Here is a 21406-nt window from a genome sequence, read left to right on the forward strand (position 1 = left end):
TGCAGTTAACTTTCACATAGCTATGTTAATGTTTAATATGGCGTAGTTTCATGTTGAAACCCAATTTGCAAACATTAATGTGTTATAACGTGCCATCGTAAGCGGTGTAAAAAAATGGCTTCCACGCAGTAAGATAAAATTAGAGCGCTAAACAGATTACATCACGTCAGGCTGAAAAATGAAACAACCTGCTATATTTAGCAGCTCACTATCTTAATGTTCGTTCAGCACGCAGTGTTGTAGACCAGCGAGAGAAATGGCGGTGTGTTTTGTTGGCTGTAAAAACAGCTTCTCAATTTTTCAATCCGTCATTCTGCTCTATTAGCAAAGCCTAACACAATTAGTTATGAATATGCAGTAATAACATGCAAATTGTTCCCTCCCAATTGCCCCTAGGCAGTGGTCTTTGCCTCTCTAAACTCAATTCTTTCTACATCATTACAGAGGCATGGCATAATTCATCAGAAACAGGGGGGGAAAAAAACACCTTGGCCCAATTGCCTGTGCCTGGCTCGGGTAACCAATCGGCGACTGTTAACCGAAGTGTGACGGTGGTAGCGGGTGGCGTTAACCAAGCTTTTCCCCGGCACCTTCCCACTCTGTCTCTTGTACACATCTCCCCTGGGTAATGTTAGACACTGCATTTGAGCCTGCCAGAACAATTAACCCTTCTGTTAATTAGAAGGAAATGTCAGACGCACAGATGGCACAAGCTGGCACCCAGCCATCCCGCCAACTGACGCTGAAAGAGGCTTCCCTGCTGCTGACAGCTGCTCTCTCGTATCCCAAACCAGCAGATGTCAAAACCCTCCAGCTGGGGAGGTCCGACAGGGGGTTTTGAAGGAGGGGGGTGTAGGGAGGGGTTGTTCCACTCTCTGAGAGTGATAGCACTTTACAGCCATAGGATCTTTTGCTTAGGATCAAAACAAGAACATCTGCCAAAAATCCAATAAAAACATATCTGACCAAAGGAGACTTTTTTCTGCATTTAAAAACACTTGTTTTGTGAGTTTCCTTATGATTCCCGCCCCCAATTTTTTTTAAATTATAATTAATTAAATTATATATTGTACACATATTATATACGATTAATCACGATTAATTGATTTGACAGCACTAATATATATATATATATAAACATATTATAATCATAAAATAAAATGTAACATAATCATATACATATATATATATATATATAAACATATTATAATCATAAAATAAAATGTAACATAATCAAATATATATATATATATATATATATATATATATATATATATATATAGGCCTATATACAGTTTATTAGTGTTGTCAAATCAATTAAACCCGATTAATCACATTTAACATAAAAAAATTGTTTATACAATATAAGTGTGTCTGTATATATTTATATATACATATATATATACGTGTGTGTGTGTGTGTGTGTGTGTGTGTGTGTGTGTGTGTGTGTGTGTGTGTGTGTGTGTGTGTGTGTGTGTGTGTGTGTGTGTGTGTGTGTGTGTGTGTGTGTGTGTGTGTGTGTGTGTGTGTGTGTGTATATATATATATAAACAGGAACAGGAGGGCTGAAGAGCGAGGCAGATGATTGGCTGGATTGTTAGTGACAGTGGGCCGGAGCTCTCATGTCGGCACTCCAGCCACAGTGTAGTATATTGATTTGTTTGCTTCCCTAATAAGCGGAGAAGACGAGAACCTGGAAAAAGTCAATAAAAGAAAAAAAATTTGTCCACCCCCAAAGCAAGCTCTCTGAAAAGTGAAATTTCACTCTTTCAAAAAGCAATGATAATTCAGCTTCTTGCGAAAAGGACAAGGACAAGGAAAAAAAACAATTAAAAAAAGATCATATTTATTATTATTATTATTATTATTATTATTATTATTATTAACTCCATCTTCATTTAAATACTGTTCAAAATCTCACAGGTTTCTTATGAAACAAAGTCAAATGTTGCATACATGAAAATCCTCTCTTACTTTAAAAGACTATTATTCTACATGAGATTTCAGGCAGTGCTAGTTTACATAACCGAATAACCTCAACTGGATATTATGAAAAATGTAAAAATGATGAGAAGACTTGGAAACAGAGACAGAGAGAAAGAGAGAGGGGAGCTAGCATTAATAAATCACCTTTTCCTATTTTGAGTTATTCTCGTGACACTTAAATATATAAATAAATTTACAAATAAAGCAAATTGGGGGAGCTTCACCCACAGTGATACTACCCTTGAGGATTGTTTCAATCTGTTCCCTTTCAAGCTGGTAGCAGGATGCTGCCTTCATTCCTTACTTACTGTGCAACAGAGTTACAAATATATATTACATACACATTTTGTAACTATTTTTTCTTCCTGGAACCAGCTGTGAGTGAATAACTACACAGTGTAGAAAGCAGCTGGCCATTCACCTCCTGGCAACACCTTCCTGCCTGAAATCACTTAATCACCCATGAGATTCCCCATGCCTCAGGTGAGGAGTGCTGCCTTGTCTCCCGGAGAAACTACTTAACTTCTAAAAGGTTTTGGAAACTTTTCTCAAAAATCGTAATGACAACAAAGATGAAGAAAATACGAAAATGTTACATACAATGCAAGTCATGAATCTACCATGAAACAAAACCAAACCAAACAGACAAAGCAAAAGAATTACTTACAGGTGGGAATAATGAAAAGTTCAAGAGCAAACGGTGTAGAGAGAGAGATGCTGTCCGTACGGTGACCCCTGTGGCGAAAGAAAGTTTCATGCTTCTATAACAATTATTATAGCGCTCCACGAATTACAAATCAAACAATCATAACCCCACAGACAAACTGTGATCAGCAGACTTGAATTACTGTTGTCCAAATTGGAAATGCAAGATAAAAAGAGAGATTTTATGAAATTTAATTAAGATAATAATATTTGATCATACAACATTTTCTTCCATGGGATTTTGATCAAAACATTGACGTAACTGCTGCCATGAAGACACAGGGCGGCTCTATTTGATGCCTTTTGAAGCAGACGTCCAAATCTGTCTCTTTCTCTAAATCTAGAGTATATGCCAGCCTTTGATTTGCGGTTTACTGAAGAACAGCTCTTTGATTTCGGCCACTCACCCAACATGTACCCAGCATACTCTCCACTTTAATAGGAAATAAAACCGTAGGAACAAATACTATCAGTTCAGAGCAAATACAATCAATCCTTTTACATCAAATACTGAAGAGTACAGCTGGGCACTATGACCAAAATCTTACGATTTTGTTTATGGTGTATTTATTACTAGAGTCATTTTATATCAAGGATTTTTTTTATTTCACTTTCTTCTCTTCTTTATTTAGGACTTATGCATGCAAACAAAAATATAGGAATATTGATGAAAAAAAGTATGAAAGTCTGGTATGAATGGTTTATTATACCTTAACCAGAGGTAAATATCATCATCCAAAATGAAAATCCAAATGAAAACAGCTGACAGAAATCAAAATGAAGAGATAATAACATAAAAATATATTATAAGGGGCTAATTCGCCAAGAAAACGTGACTGACATTACAAAAGCACCAACCTAACATGGCAGACAAACACTACATCTAATTAGTCTCTCCACACCATGCTTGGTGTTGTTTTGGAAAGCTGGGGTTTGACATTGGCCATGTAGGTGAAATATAGAGGTGTATTTGTGTGTGCGGGTGAAGGGTGCAGTGACAGGCGTCACTCTCGGGAAAAGGAAATCAATGTTGATGTTAATTACTCGCAGGTCAAGTCCCCAAACCACATGACTCTTTCTCTCACTGACCCGCTTCAGCTTTCGTTCCAACACCAGTAGACCTTCCTCCTCATTCTGAGCTTAAAAATGAAAATCCTGCCATCATGTACTCACCCTCATATTATTCCAAACCTGTATGACTTTCCTTCTACCATTTAACACACATGCAAGGTAATTTTTGAAGGAATGTTCTGGACACACCTTTTCATATAATGAAAAGTTCCATAAATGCACCACAAAAATGGTTCATACAACTTCTCTGTATTTCATTCCATTTTTTTAGATGGATCTTCCCAACGAATCAGTTCCGGATCCAATTAACAAAACCCGATTGAATGATTCACTCACAACTCGAACTGATCATCAAACTCACTTACATCAAAGAGGATAATTAATTTAATTTTACATTTCGGTTTATTCCTATTATATGGCTTCCAAAGATTTGGAATGCAGCACACAAGTCAATTGGACCATTTTTTGTCAGTGGCAAGGATATTCTATAAAAATTCATATTTACATGCTTTATGGAAGTAACACAGGTTTGGAACAACATGAGGACGAGTAAAGGGTGACAGAATTAAAGTTAAGGGTGAACTACTTCTTTAATTTCTCTTACATTTCCCAGTACAGCCACACTTTCAGTGACTTCCAGACTTGGCCACCCTTACCATCAAGTGCATTAGAGGAGAAACATGGCCCCACTTGTTTTTTTGGGGCACAATACTCAGAGACCAGGGTCAAGATAGAGCCATTAAAAGCCGGGCAATATATTATGCATGATCCTGAGATGAAACTCTTTATTATTTTGCTCAAATGCTTGGCTTTTTAGGTCAGCCAAGACTCCTTTAATGCAGTCAACAAACAAGAAGGAACACTGATGGATCTTGTGCACTTTTAAAAAAAAAAGCTCAGAAGGTATTACCAATACACGAGCAACGAATTTACCTCTGCAAACATCCATGTAAGGATTTCTCCACTATTTAATTTTATGAGGGAAAAAGATTAAGGTGAAACTAGCTATGCTCAGTGCACCTTGCAATACTAAGCAGATTAATGCTAACAGCAAATTGGAAACTGAGGGGAAAATTGTGTGTGTGTGTGTGTGTGTGTGTGTGTGTGTGTGTGTGTGTGTGTGTGTGTGTGTGTGTGTGTGTGTGTGTGTGTGTGTGTGTGTGTGTGTGTGTGTGTGTGTGTGTGTGTGTGTGTGTGTGTGTGTGTGTGTCATCATATTTTTTGTATCACCGAATGTGTGTGTGTGGCTGCATGCGTGTGAGGCTAATTAAGCAAAGAGACTGAGCCGCGGGACAGCTCGCTCACTGAAGGTGCACGCCTGATATTATTGTTGAGCAAAGCAGGATGGGGCGGCCACACCGGCATGTATTGCGGGGAATTAAACTGCGAGAGAGAAAACAATAAAAGCAGGCTGGAGGAGTGAGGCATGGAGCACTTGCTTAAAAGACTAAACGGAAGGGTGATCAGGAAGCTCAAGAGCATCCCATTATGTGCTACGACTCAGACAGAAAATCTTACTGGCCACCGTGAAGAGACAATAACTGAAATTAAATTCCATACAGCCTCTCTCTTTGAGCCCCAGGAGGAATCACAGCCATATCAGTTCCTCTGAAAAGCCAGAGCTGCTTTTCACAAGCATTCTTGTTTAATTACATTTAACTGTGCGATCTGACTAAGAAGGTGCTTATCAAGTCTTTTTTTATTTGGCAGACAGTAATAATTATATTACAAGTCATCCAATACATGCAGTCAAAACAAAGACATTTGGAGATTGATTGCAATTATTAATTTCCCTTTGACCCAGGACACAAGATTTCTTTCACAATTAACATCTTTACAGCTTAAAACAACAAATAATATTATTATCATGTCCTATCTATAGCAACCGCAGGTAACTAAATGTAAAAGGACGATGCTCTTCTCATAAATACTACAAATACTGAAAAGAAAAAGGCATCTTAATTACAACCAAGGACTTTTCCCCCTATCCTAGTCAAAGCACTGAAGGACAGTAAAAAACACGTGAATTTACAATAGCAGCATGCCACAGATGTCATTTCCTGAACAAGCAACATACGCACCGCATTTCCTAGTCATGACAAAAAACGAAATATAAATGTGTCTGTTTTAGTTATTCAGATAAATCAGAAGAGGCTGAAATTAAGAGAATAAAAAACATTAGCTGATTAAGAAAAGCTGGGGGAGACGTGGTGGGTCTAATTTAGTAGCAGGTCTGAGTGTCCTGAGAAAGGTCCTGTTTTGCGATTCGTCAATGCAGCTCTCAGCCTTTATGAAAAGCCATGCAATTTATGGTAATGAGCTTTTTGAAGGTTATGACCACAGTAAACTAATTTGTTAGAGGAATGGCAAAAGCTGGCACAAACACTACTCAATCATTAAAGCCTGTGTGGGGAAAAAAACTATTAAAGTAATGGTCAACTACCCTGCAGAGAATAAAAAAAAAAGTGCACAACACAAGCCCAGTAAGCCCGTACTGATATATAACAGGGCAAAACATGGATGTCGCATCACACAAATTACTTCTCAGGACCATTCTGAACATTAATATGGCTGAAATAAGGGCAGAAAGGAGTGGGAAAAATGTCAGATCCCAGACCAACGCCCAAAGCGGCGATGGAAAGAAAAATAACCAGGCTGACTGGCTGAAAATGGAGCATCAAGGTTGCACCACTGACATCTTAGATTAATACACGAATTTAGGGAAGCGGTGGCCCTTCCAATATACATTGGCTTGGCCTGTCTCTGTCAGAAATAGTCAGGATTTCATATAATTCCCTACCTTCTTATTAGGGTTTGAGACCGTCGCACATGGGTGAGACGGAAAGGGATGTATCTGCCCTAAACGTGGCATCCAAGAGCCAATAAAAAAGCAAAATCCCATGGCGATCAGAGAGGAAAGCAGATAACTAATGAAAGAGCAATAAGCCGTCGCTCAGTCTGATGCAATCACAACATATTGTTTGCGACCTTGCTTCAAGAAGGTCTTTAATAATTACCGACACTGCTGTCTTGATAAAAATCAAAGAACACCTCTATAATATGCTGTTATTTGAATCTCACTCAACGTAGAGTCTGGACAATGTCTTGCAAGCTATCACTGTGTGAGGACACATGCAATGATAGATGAAGGCGTCCGACGCCGTTCTGACCTGATATATTAACAAAGGTTTACAAGGGCATTCAACAACATATGTAAGTTTGCCCTTATTGCTGACCTTACAATGCACTTAGTATCCTGTACTTGAATAATGCTGTCTCGGCTCCTCAGCGCAATTTATTCCAACTAATGACCATCAAGAGCCCATAAATCAGCATTAGGTTCCTTTAAACTGAGCTGGTGACTCGGGCATAGATAGAGACCGCCGTCTGATTCCTAACCTTTTATTGGCACCTCTATTGATTTTAATTAGTCTAATTAGTTCATTATTTCAGAAATCAAACGGAGCATCAAATGGAGCATATATTACGCAGAGCTTTACCCCAGTGACATAGTTTTACAGATGAAGATGGTAATGAAGCTGATCAATTATCACTCGAAAGGAAGTCATTAACAACCGAATTAACATAACCTCCAATAGTGACCTGGAAGACCCTTCCCCGGGCAGCCAGTCATCACTCCTGATGAAGCTTGATGGGTTCGGTTTACTTCAATTAGTGCACACACCAGGCTACTGTGCTGTGATTTCACAAACTCACCTCTCCCAGTCTGAGCTCTGTTTATCATCCAGCAAAGCACACTGACAAAAAGAAGCAGAGTGTTTTTATCCTCTAACACCACAATGGGGCTGCGCTGAAGCGAGCACACCGACTCTTGTTACGACTGATGCCGCCCCATGGGCACAGCTGGCGCAGGGGCCGACTTGTCATGGCTAAAGGTACAGCAGCAGGATTTCGGCATGGGCACGTTGTACACAGGAGACTATGGTGAACCTGTCAAGAACAAGCCCAACACAGCAAATGCATTTTAGATCAGTGGTTCTCGAGTGTTTGTTTTTTTTGTTTTTGTTTTTGTCATGTAGCAGAATTTACATTAGACATCCAACACAAAAATTATGTTATACAATATTTTAATTTATGTAATATTACTATTTAAATCTAATATAAATGAGTTAATATATATTATATTACAGATTAGTTATATGTTATATTATAATATAAATGAATGAATTGTATATTTATTACATAATAAATTAAATAATTGTATGTATGTATATATATATATATATATATATACATACATACATACACACAAGTATTTAATTTATTATATATACAAGTATTTAATGAATCATTTAAATTAATCATTTAAATAAATAAATAAATAAATAAATATATATATATATATATATATATATATATATATATATATATATATATATATATATATATATATATATATATATCATTCTTAAGGTCCTGAAATGTATTAATATTAACAAGAACCGAACTTCAGAGGACCAGTGTGGAACTGTAGAAGAGACACAACCTGTCTGTCAAATTTAATTGGAAAGCATAGCCTTAATTTTTTTTTTATTAATAAAGCTAAATTATTTTCTAGCATAATTATATATGCTAAATGTGTACAATCATCTGGTTAGTTTGCAATTTGCATTTTGTTTTTCCTGGTGTCTGCAATCAGAACAGACCTATACCCATTTCTAATTCACTAGACCTGCAGCAGTACATGAGTATTTACTAACCTTCTACGACACCTCACCGATGTTCTGCATTCACACATGATGTGATAAACGGAGAAGGGAGATGAAGAGGAGGAGGAGGCATATTATTCAGATCAAAGGCAGGACTGTGGAAAGGAGAGCGGTTTGATTAGAAAGAGGTATTGGAGGTGCTCAGGATGGAGAGGAGGAGGAAGCCGGGTCTCGTCGACTGCGGCCAGAGGGGCCCAGAGGAGCCACGAGGTCAAGTCGAACCCACTGAGTCGCATCCGTGTGGCAGGGCTGGAAATGAGTCCCATGCCGGCGTACTGGATCAAAGCCCGGCTCCGTTGATCCCTCATGCCCAAAGGCCACCAGTCAAGGTGAAGCCAGAATTAAAAAATCCTGGGCTCAAGGGCGGAAAATGAGTTTTGAAAAATGAATGAGGGACTGTCCAATGACTTTGGGGTGAGGGAGAAAATGGAAAGCGAGCAACTGAGTGAGCGAGAGAATGAGGCAAGGGAATATAGGCATGTGACTCACATCCAGGCTGAGCATGTGTTGAGCGCGATGGATCATTATGCGAGGGGTCTAATGTCGGTTTTCAGCTCCCGGATCTCAGATCGCAGACAGCTACTGTCCTCCTCCAGGCATGTCCGCTGATGGTCCAAATCATGCCGAAATCACAAAGGCAACATCTCCAACCCCTCCACACTGCTGCAAATCCAATCTGTCTAAACGAACACTTTAGCTTGAGCTTTGATATAAGCTTTAGAACATCTGCTCCAGGTTGGATGGAGGAGACCTTTTGGCCATAAGCTTATCATAAGGTTGCTGTGGTTTATTAAGCTTAGGTATGCAGCATGCTGATAAAACACAACAACATGGCTATAAATTCAAGTAATTACAAGAGCTCATATGGATAAATCTGAGACACTACGTGCGTTTTAAACTACAACCATTTGGATTAGGAATATTACTTTTAATCATGTCTACGCATAAACTGATGGTGATAAGCATCTGTACTTAAAAGTCATTACTTTAAAACAATTACAAACCTACAAAATGGTAAAATAAATCTGGTAATATATTGCAACCATTCAATCAGTGCATTTGGAGTTCATATTACCGGGTTTGAAGCATTCTTTACATTGCATGAGGCAAATAAGCAGCTTTTAATGCTCTGAATCTATTCAATTGCCAATTATGTACATTAGAACAATGGTTGCAGTCGAGGGACAACAGCATAGGCCTCTAGGCCAGCAGAGATGCAGTCTTCAATCTAATTCTGCTGATTCTTGAAAACATAGACAAATAGAAATGGAGATCATATGCTACTCCAGCATCAATATTGTGTGGTCTAGCTAATGAACTCCTCTGTAAACTGAGAAGCGTGTACTTTTGTCTGAATTTTAGAGGTAATTTGAAGTGATAACAGCTAATATTTATACCTCAGTCTAAATATTAGCCAAATGCATGTTATCTGTTGCATGAGTCATAAGATAAAGGCATAACTTATAACCCACAAACATTTAACCTAAATTATCAATCTCACCTCTGTCAGGGAGAATGGCTTTAGTTTCAGTAGCATCAGTGACCATTCAGGGAGGTGAATAATTTACAATACATACTGATGAATTATTAAAATATCTATTAGCGGTGCACATACTAAATAGCAGTTATTAAGGTAATGCGAATGTTCACCTAGAGAGTTCCAGATCATGTTGTCCCTGTAGTAGCAGAAATGATTAGTAATCTTAATGTGAACATGATCTGTCTCTTGTGGAAAATGGCTAGCTGCCCCTAATTGCTACACATACAAGTATAACATTAGTGAAGCTATGAATTGTTGAATCTGAACTTTTAACAGCTAACCTTCAACAATAAACACAATATGTGAATCCATAAAGGTTGAAGAATCCACAAGAGGTTTCAAATGATTATTTATCTTCATGAAAACCTATACCTTGAGGACATTGGAAACAGCATGTTGTTTCCAATGTCATATTATAAGAGTGTATAATATTATATAATGTCATATTATGAGAGTGTGAAAATTATCTTGTACCTTTAGGGTATATACATTAGGCAACAGTGTTTGTGTTCAAATATTTTTAAGAAATACTTTGTGCACACAATAGTTGTTTTCACTTCCAGATGAACAGACTCTAATACTGTGCATCTCTTGAACTTCTAGCCTCAAAGTGTGCCAGACTGTTGCAGTTCAAGTTCCTTTTTGTATCCCTGGTTTTGTTAAAAAGAACATTACACAATCAGACGGATTGAAAAAAAAACGACAATTGAGGGATATTATAGTTCATCTTTCATGATGATGCACACCATGAAAGAATACATCTTTCATTCCAAACCTGTTTGACTTATTTTCTTCTGTGAAACACAAAAGGAGTTGTTATAAAGAAACACTCAAAAAGACAATATGTGAATGGGACAATATGTGAATGGTGACTGAGTGCCTAACGTTCTGCCTAACATCTGTGTTCCACAAAAGTAATACAGGTTATGAACAGTGAGTAAATAAAAAAAAAGTTAATTTTGGGGGTAAACTATCCCATTAACTTTCTGAATTGTAAGTATAGTGTTCGGAGTTCTAATCTTCCTGAAAAAATAAAATAAATTATTTAATATGTATAATAATATTTAATACGTATAATAATAACGTATAACAAACAAGAATTTCTGCTGCATGTCACCAAAAGAACATTACCACTGTTGCTTGCCACTATACTGAATGTAAAATTAAATATTCGTGGATCACCACTCATATATGCAAAGTTCTGTAATGAAGTCTAGATGGTGCAGGCTAATAGTTCAAATGCTTGCAATCATTTCATTCTCACAGCTGATTGGTTCTTTCTGTATCAGTAGCCAATGAGCTTGCGTGCTCAACCTTCAAATACTTGGTTAGCATTTGCCTTAACGATGCAGCTCGCTTTCAGAAACCTCCACCTTCCCCGGCTACACCTGTCTCTGCTACGGGTAATTCATGTACGGTACGCTATATTGTACAGCAGCAGCATATGTCTTACTTGTCCCACTGAAGTTTTGGGTCCCAGCTTAGGACCCAAGCAATCCGATTGGTTCAAAGCACATTTTATGGGTAATCGCTTTAGTACCTGCTTACAAATCAGACAAAATCCATTTATTATAGAAGATGTTTGAACTACGTTATAACGAGTCATTAATGTATTTTAACTTATATGTTTCATATATTAGTATAACCGAAGCTATAGATTGTGAATTTAAACATTTATCGTTCTTAGTGTTTTTTAGTTAGCTTACATAGTAGCATTGCATGCAGCTATCCGATGAGCGTGCTAGCTGAGCTTTACCTGAGCTTATACTGCCTTAACATATTCACAGTAATTCGTAATGAAATTATAATTATGTCATTATTTTTATTATAATAATCAGAGCAATATGTTGTACAAATTTTGTTATTAAAAGAACCATGTAGTTATCGTGAGAACAGATTTAGATCATACATACTACTGGCATATTAATGGGGTCCTAAGCCTGGAACCATCACTTCAGTGGGAGCCATAGATATATACACTAGATGTTGCATTGGCTACGGCAGTTCATTGGAACGAATGCGTCAATAGAGCCGCCATCATGGAACAGGGGAGCCCCTCCTCATTAATGCATCAGCGTCAATGTAGGAAAAGGTCTAACGTAAATAAAATCACCATAAATCGTCATGAATGCGATTTTCTAGTTTTTTTTGGTTCGTTCCAACCAAGCGTGCCGCACAAGCCCTGAAAAGTGAAGCCAAAGCGTCTCGATCGCCCCCCGGTGACTGGTCCTAGTATAGGTCATAAACCCCGCCTCCCCGTGCTATTCAATGGGACGTGAGACCAAGTAAAACAATTAAATTACACTTCACATATCTTTTTTCCGAAGATTTTTCTGTCATTTACTGTAGTTTCCATCACGCTGATGTAATTTCAAGTGTTTGTTTTTAAAATAAGTTTGTTTTTAGCTAGTTATTTGATGCTATAAAAACGGTGCTGTGGCGTACATGATTGACAGCTGTGATTGACAGGTTCTCTGAGCAAAGTAGTCACTGAAGCAACAACAGACTTTTTTCGGGATCTTTGGAGGACTGAGGAGATTGGAGCTTTAAATTTAATATCTAAATTTCTATGATTAATTATTTCACACCGACATAATGGTTTGTTCTGCAGCAGAGGTGCGTGCTTACGCTTGATTCAGCGAGAGTGAGGGCGGGACTAGAGCGGGACGTTGATTTCGCGGCTTTACTTCCTGCTCACTACTGCGCATGTCTGGTCCCGAAGTCGCAACTGCGAAGACTCAAGTCCCAAGATGTCAGCGCCATATCGGGCCAATGGAAGAGAACAAAGGGGCGTCGTCCATCTTTTTTTACAGTCTATGGTTCCAACGGTCAGACATGTATTTATCATTGAGTCCAGAGAAATTTTGTAAAATTTACAAAATTTCACATTCTTGTGAAATGTAATCCCTTGCTGTCTATTTTTTAGATTTCGTTCGTGTGAACATCCATACGCAGCACAGAAGTCCGGCATCATGCATGAATTCAAAGTACAGGCGGAGATAGCAGCGTTACCTAGCTACTTCCTATGACAAGACCCCGCCCTGTTCCAAGATGGCTGCGGTTTTGACGCATGCTTAGAACCTCAAGGTGACATCTAGTGTATATATCTATGAGTGGGACCCAACACTTCACCACAACATATTATCATGGCAAACACTCTGAGAAAAAAAATTATACTCAGAGTTGTCATGAAAAAAATGGATGCTGCCTTAATTACATTAAATATTTTTAATGCGTTATACTGAAAAAAATAATCGCATGCATTAACGCGTTAATTTTGACAGCACTAATATACAGTATAGTTGTGATTAGTTATTTTTTATACATGTAAATATGTTATATTATATATATAAAAACATATATACACACACACACACACTAACTTTTCAGGTAATAAAAAACGGCATTAACAGTAACGTTAAATAGAAAATAGACGTCCCCTCTTTGCTGTTCGTACATTACATTACGAAAATTAAAAACGTACGGAGAGCATTTAACAAAACAGTTGCTACGATGTTTTCCCAAGCAAAACAGAACGTAATAACTAAAGCAAATGCTTTACATTCATGTAAACCCTTGTTATTATGGCGTATGAACGCTCATTGTATATCTTCGCTTCCTCCCTTATCCCTCTGTTCAGTTGCAAACAGTCTCTCCGTGCCCGAGTGCATGCTGCTCAACAGAGCCCGCCCCTGCTTGATAGCGATTGGTTAAAACATACTGTAGACCAACGCTATCGATTTTAATTGGATGGGTTAGTGTCAGACGCAAACGCATGAAGACTTCTGTGAAGCTACGCCTCTCACACATGCATAGCTCGATGCGATTCATGTTTGCCTCCCTCAATCAGATATTACGATTGGATGCATGTGATCGAGGGTGCAGAGAAAATGCAATTTGCAATTGGCTCATGTGCTTCAAGGAGGGGTTAATCGAGATAACCCGGAAAAGAAGGAAGAACAGCGCCTCTCAGTTCCGAGTCCGACAGTAGACGTCAGTCTTATCATGGGTAATTATACGAAATTTATTTGCTCTAGTCAAATCTCACTTAACCAGACATTGTGACAACACATTCTATATCAAGTTGCATTTATTTTTGTGAAGAACAGGTCATTGTTTCCTCTCCTGTCAGTCTAAATTCGTGCGTGTTATCAATGCATAATACATGCATTAAGTGTCAAAACAACCGATACTATACTATTTTAGTGTTATTATGTTGACGTACATTTTAAATGGCTTCATAACAACTCATACTACTATTACCACCACCATAATAATAATAATAATAATAATACAATAACAACATTACTATATTTAATTTATTACGACAAACTGTGATTCATAATTAATAGTTACTTTTTTAGATCATTATGCATTAAATCCTCAAACACCACAACATCACAGATCATTTCGTGTTTCTAGTAATTTCCAGTTCATTTATATTTGGGACTGGACCAGATGTGTCGATGTCAGACTGGGGAGTTCTCTACTTTGTTATTAGTTTGTGCATTTTCACCAATTTGACACATTCAGGTCTATTTGCACACCTAGACATTATCTTGTTGAGTTTATATTTACTTCTTTCTTTTTCAAAAATCAAGGTTTCCATTTTCAGTTATCAAGGTAACCTAACAAACCAGTACTGGTTACTTGGCAACACTGTCATGGATAATAATAATAATTAATCAAGTACATTTAAATGAGATGTAAATTAGGAATTTTAGTAATAACAATAACTTTAACTAGAGTGTATAATATGAAATGATGGTTCTCATACAAGTTTTGAATGTCGTTTTATTGTGATCAGAAATGCCGTCGTGCACAGAATTAGGACAGCTGATTGCTGTGGATTTGTTTGAGCTGTAAGTGACCAATAGCACACTTAACATAATGAATGGAGTTAAAGTCAGACTGCAGTATGACCTCAGCAGGTCAAAAGGTTGCCTATAGATTTCTGCCAGTGTTGCATTTTAATGGAAATTTAGACTATTGTTGGGTTGTTTTGCAGATGTGTTTGCAACCGACCGAGCTTGAGTCTTTCTTCCATTTGTGGGTAAAATGTTTTCCATATTGCTGCTTCCATGTAAACAGGGAGGCTTTTAATATTACATTACATGAGCATGCTAAGCCAAATCTGGTTGAGGCTGAGAAGAAAAACAATTGTTGTACATAAACATGATTTTGAGGCAGGGTTTCATGACGTGGTGTCATGGAATAAGGATGGTGTGTTTGCTGTAGCTGCTTCTAATGTTTTTTAGTTTTTTTTTTTTTTAATAGAAGACAATTTTATGCAAATACATCATCTCATAAAGGTGATAAATAATTGCATGACAAATGTATTGAATATCTTTTATGTGGACACAGCAAAGCCTGACTGCCCTCTGTACACCATAATATGCATCTTCACAATTTTCTCATTTATTAACTGTTCTCTTCAGTCGTTCCTGCTGCCTCAGCCTTTAAATGTTTCATGAGTTTTTAAGCCGTTTTTTCTGCCTAACTCTATACTTAAAGCTTTAAATATTCCACCTTCATGCTCACAAAATCGATTAATTCTTTTAAATAATTTACATTCTGTGCAAACAAGATTTAGCTAAAGAATATCTTTGTGTCAGGCCTATAGCTGCTTTAAAAGACATTTCATTTCAGACATTAAGTTGTGTTAGATTGTGGCTCTAGCGATTCATTGGTAATTAGAGAAATGGGTCAGTCTGATGAGACATTAGGACCAGACCTTGAACCCAAAGTGCTTTTGCAGACATTCATATTTTATGATACAGACGTAGAACAATTAGAACAGTCACAGGATGGGTATTTTAGCAGTCCTGTAATCCCATTTCAGGATGACATCACCTTTAAAATTCAGGAACTGACATACCCATCAGTGTTCATAATAAAACGGATACTTCTGGAACAGAGTTAAAAGTTGAATGCTAAACAAGGAGACTGGCTAATTCTTCTGCCTGCTGAAAATGGCACCAGAGCTCTGTAACCTTAATCGCGCAAATTATTATATAAAGGAAGCGAAGGTTTAAGACCGGGGTTTTAACTGAGTGACACCTCATCTGCCACTGGAAATACAAAGTGGCAACTAGCTGTAAGTTAAAACGTTAAATGAAGGATAATAAAACCCCTCTGACATGTGATTTAATTTTTAATAAGGCACTGAAATATTAAATATACAGTGTATGTATATCATCAAATATGTCCGAACAAAAGTTTGTGGTCTAAGATTTTTGTAAATAAATTAATACTTTTACTAAGCGAAAATGCATTAAATTTATCAAAAGTGAAAGTAAAAAGACATTTATAATGCTACAAGAGACTTATATTTTAAATAAATGTCATTCAAATGAAAGAAAAAGTGTATGAAAAATTTTTTATCATGGTTTCCACAAAAAAATATTTAGCAGCACAACAGTTTTCAACATTGATTAAAAGAAATGTTTCTTGAGCACTAATTCACCATAATAAAATGATTTCTGAATGTGACTGAAAACTGGAGGATATCTAAAATTCGACTTCGCCATCACAGGAATAAATGACATTTTAAAATACATTAAAATTAAAAAAACTGTTATTTTAAATTGTAATAACATTTCACAATATTACAGTTTTTACTGTATTTTGATCGAATAAATGCAGCTTTGGTGAGCTATTTTATCTTTCGAAAAAAAATCTTAAAAACAATAATATAATATAATGTTATGTAAAGTAAAAGTGTGTTGCTTTTCGTTAATTCTCTGACTTGCCGCAAAGGCAGACAGAATGCCAAAAGCAAGGTCAAGTAACCACAGGCCTCATAAAAATCTTCAGATTCCAAATTGTCCAGTCGCTGCAGGAATCTCATGGCCTACCGCGTTGTAATGCTAAGCCCAAGGTGACTCTGTGACCCAGCTTATCAGTTGCAGAACTGCAGGCCTGAGCCTCCAGTGGGCTGCCTCAGGAGAACATGTTTTATAGCCCGTGCCGGTGTCAGGCATTTGTCATTTAAGGATGCTTGTCAGGACCTTGACTCGGCTGATATAACCTTATATGCGTGTTCTCATCCATTTTGCAGCCCGAAGATGGGCTACATTTCCTAGAAAATTAAACTTATTTGTTGGAGTAGGGTTGATTGCATAGGGTGGTCATATTGATTATAATATATAACTAATGAGAAAATCAGTTTACTTATTGCGCCCTATTGTTCATTCAGACTGATATTGTTTTAGTTAGGCCACGTTCTCATTGGCTATTTGTCACAGATTTTTTTTTTCTTTTCTATTGCACTGTAAACGTGTATGAATCACTGCGCTCCATGTAGTCCAGGTCTTCTGATTACAACAGAGGTAAACACAGCCATTGATTACGAATTTGGCCGATTACATAAGCAGCATAGATTTTCAGCTCTCCGGTTAAGGCCCTGTACATTCAAATGCTTAATTTTTATAGGCAGTGCACATTGACAAAAGTGTCTAGTTGTTATATATTTGGCAAGTACTGTGAGTCTGAGAGAACATGTCAATAGTAATCCTGATATTGATAGCAGTCCTATAAGAGATGTTACTTGCCCGAGCTAACATCTATGTGATCCTCTAAATCATAATTACATTACTATTGACAGGTTCTTGACAATAGTCACATTACTATTGATAGGTTGCTGTCAATATTATGTTCTCAAATAAAACATATTCATTCATAACTTGTAAACTGTTCAATAAAAGCCTATGACGAGAACATGGAAAAGCAGTATCCCCAGAGTGGCCTGCCGCCGCAATGATTTGTCTCACCTGGGCGAGTGCCGCCATACAGTGAAGGTTTTTTTTTTTTCTCCCCTTAGCTGAGAAACTGTTGAGCTGGTCTGTAAACCTACAGTAGACACATTTGAAACATAATCATTGGCCCAAAAGTGGAAGTTTTTTTTATTATACAATAAATGTAACTACAGTTTCCAACTTCTGTTTAAAGCAGATAATTTTTCAACTGATTGAAATCAGTTTCATTCCTAAATGGGTGAAGGTTTTAGGCACAGATGAACCTAAAGTATTGAAAAAAAGAGTTGGACATGTTTTCAACAATTTGTATAAGCCAATTTATTTTAGATATTGTCCAAATCCAGTCCTAAGCTAAGAGGTGGTCACCACAGCTCCTGGCTCTCATTTTTTAACCATTGCATTTAAAGAGATAAACTCAGCCCAATACAAACGCATTCCATGAAAAATTGCCAAACGTCACAGTTCTTAGATCCCTTATAAAAAGCCGTCAAAGTAAAGTAGTTCCACATAGCGGATGTTTACTGCCTTTCCAAGCCTGTGCTGTTGGGATAATCTCCTGTGATGTGATTTGTCCTCAGACTGAATCTCGAGAGGGAACAGCGTAAGACCTCCTGTGCCTCTGCCCTGCACAGCTAAAAGGGAATTTAGGATGGGTTTTACATGTGAAAAGTGATTTCAACTCAAATGCAAAAATGCATAACCCTTTGCTTCTTCTGCTTGTAGCTGGAGCTGGAGGTGACAAGCCTTTCGCCAAGGCCAGCCCAAGCCCTTTATCTCGGGTTTTGAGAATCAGTCAGCTGGATGCTTTTGAACTGGATGGTGCACTGGAACAGCTTGTTTGGTCACAGTTCACCCAATGTTTCCAGCATTTCAAGCCTGGGCTTTTAACCCCTGTGGAACCAGAACTCAAGGCCCTTCTCCAGCTCCTCCTGTGGAGGTTCACAGTCTACTCCAACAGCGCCACCGTGGGCCAGTCACTGCTCAACATCCGGTATAAAAACATTCTGATCCCGGGAGAGAAGTACCGGCCCATGAGCCGACCACAGAGGTTTTGGTTCGCTCTTCTGACAGTAGGTGAAAAGTGGTTGAGAGAACGCTCCAATAGCTTGTTCCTCAACCACCCTGCAGAGTCCAATGCACGCAAGGCCCGCAAGATACTCACCATCTTGACGGGCCTCACCAAAATGGCCAGCCTGGTCAACTTCCTCCTTTTCCTCCAAAGAGGAACCTGTCCGACCCTTACCGAAAGGTTGCTGGGAGTGCAGCCCGTCTTCAGTCGACCCCAGGGCCCACGAGACATCAACTTCCAGTTCTTGAACCGGGAGCTATTGTGGCACGGCTTTGCAGAGTTCCTAATCTTCCTGCTGCCTCTCGTAAATGTGTGGAAGCTGAAGGCCAGTGTCACCGCTCTGTTCTCCCCTCTGAATGACCTGAGGAGAACGAAGGGTTCGGATGACACTTACTGCACCGAGTGCGCAGTCTGTGGGGAGTGGCCCACAATGCCCCATTCCATCGGCTGCAACCACGTGTTCTGCTACTACTGCCTCAAGAGCCACACAATCGCTGATGTCTGCTTTACCTGCCCCAAATGTGCCACCAAGGCGGGAACTATAGAGCCAGTCAGGATTCACATAGGAACGGAGCTGCATCAGAGTTGAGACTGTTCCTCAAACAGGCTGCTGATTGACTTGAGATACACAGACTGCAGTTTGAGTTTATCACAGAGATTGGTTGATGAAAGCATATGGCTAATGCTTTTTTCCCCCCTCTGAAATGAGAGCATTTGTTGCCATGAATCATGCAGAATTTTGTACAAAGAGACAAACTTAATGATGTAAAATTCTAAAACAACATCCTTTGTGTCTAATTTATTCGGCCTCATTAAAGTTTGATAGAGATTGTGTACCAGAGGTCCACTTTTCTGCATTCTTGGATTGAGCGTTGAGCAAATGAATAAACATCAAAACAAGCCTTTGCTCAACTGCCTGCACGATCCAATTCCCCTCATCCCCTATGAAGAGAGAAATTTGCACAAGATCAAGGAGAGGCCATGATAGCACCAGGGGGTAGTTGACTTGGATGCAGATTGACAGACATCCCATTATAATCTCCATGGCCCTTCTTAATACGCCAGTAAACTGTAACAAACCAGAGTAGGACCGATGCAAGTTTTCGGGCATATTATGCTTTAAGCCTAATAATGACTGCAAAGATGGGTATTTATTCAGCTGTTAACTTTCTCCAGTGAGCCATGCCTCAGGCCAAAACACATCCAAATGGACTCAGACCTGCTGGAAACTCGCACTTTTTTCCCCCAGACCACATTGCCTTAATTGCCCGTTGTGAAGGCAATCAGTCATTTCTCTGGGCACGAGGGGTCTAGTGGTTTGCAAGATTTTGTCATTTTTGTGTAAATCGCTGCTCTCAAGTTTGCTGTGACAAAGAATTGAAAATTGGGACATGGCACACCGGTCTGCCCTCATGTGGGTTCATTGACATTATTATCCGTATAGATGAATACACAGGACCACCAAGAAGTACAGCTCGCACTGTAAGCAGAACTATCCAAGTTCACTTGTGCGATGGGTTAGCAATGTTAAAAAGATGTTTAATGTACAACAGCGAATGTTTATACCCTTTGTTTTGTTTCAGAGGATTAAAGGAATTTGCCGCCACTGTTCTGGAAATGTTCAGTAATGGTTGCCAATTTACAATATACACAACATGGTTCTGCTGTTTTTCACATAGATCGGGTCCAGAGAACATCTGTCCTTCAAAATACATTTTTAAGTTTAATGACTTCAAAAGCATCCAAATATAATCTCGTAGAACACTTGATACCAGACACGATAGATTATTGTATTGTATATTGATATAGTTGCAACAAATGAGATTAGATTTTTACATTTGCTCTTTGTTAAACTATTAATATGTTTGCTGTATAGATAGATATTTTTTCCGTGCAATATCTCATTAACGTTATCATCACTAATGATTAATTAAAGCAACATTTTTTGCGTTTAACTCGATGTGAAGATGTTTGAAGAACTGTTTGAAAAACTTTGTAAAATATACTATATATAAAAAAATTAGGGCTGTGCAACGATTAATCGCATCCAAATTAAAAGTTTGTGTACATAATATATGTGTGTGTACTGTGTATAATTATTTCACATATAAATACACACGTATATGTATATTTAAGAAAAATGTGTTAATATATAAAATATTTATATATAATATAAATTATGTGTAAATATATACAGTATATACATGCAAATGTTTCTTAAATTATATACATGCATATGTGTGTATTTATATATACAAAATCATTTTACACTAGACATTATGTAAACACAAACTTTTATTTTGGATGCGAATAATCGTTGCACAGCCCTTATTTTTTATATATATAGAGTATTTTACAAAGTTTTGCAAAGAAATGAAAAAAAAAAATCCTTGTAACACATCTAAAAAGTCGGCCCTCATTTAGCACTTATCTTCTCCAAATCTCATTTACACTCAGGGTTGCACTGTTTCCAATCAGCAATAAAATTTGCAGGCTTTGACACCATTTATTTTGGCAATTGCCCACTTTTTTTTTTTTTTTTTTTTAC

General features: G+C 37.8%; 1 protein-coding gene across 1 annotated transcript; it reads left to right on the forward strand.

Annotated features, from left to right (window-relative positions):
• Positions 1 to 13871: 13871 nt before the first annotated feature.
• Positions 13872 to 20464, forward strand: pex2 (peroxisomal biogenesis factor 2). Its single transcript, XM_077244706.1, has 2 exons — positions 13872 to 14041; positions 18513 to 20464. Exons 1-2 carry the CDS (start codon positions 14038 to 14040, stop codon positions 19445 to 19447), a joined length of 939 nt encoding a protein of 312 aa, XP_077100821.1. The 5' UTR covers positions 13872 to 14037; the 3' UTR covers positions 19448 to 20464.
• Positions 20465 to 21406: the final 942 nt, after the last annotated feature.

Source organism: Siphateles boraxobius, unplaced genomic scaffold, assembly GCF_051911475.1.
Source record: "Siphateles boraxobius isolate OS27281-9 unplaced genomic scaffold, OSU_SipBor_1 26, whole genome shotgun sequence".
NCBI lineage: Eukaryota > Metazoa > Chordata > Actinopteri > Cypriniformes > Leuciscidae > Siphateles > Siphateles boraxobius.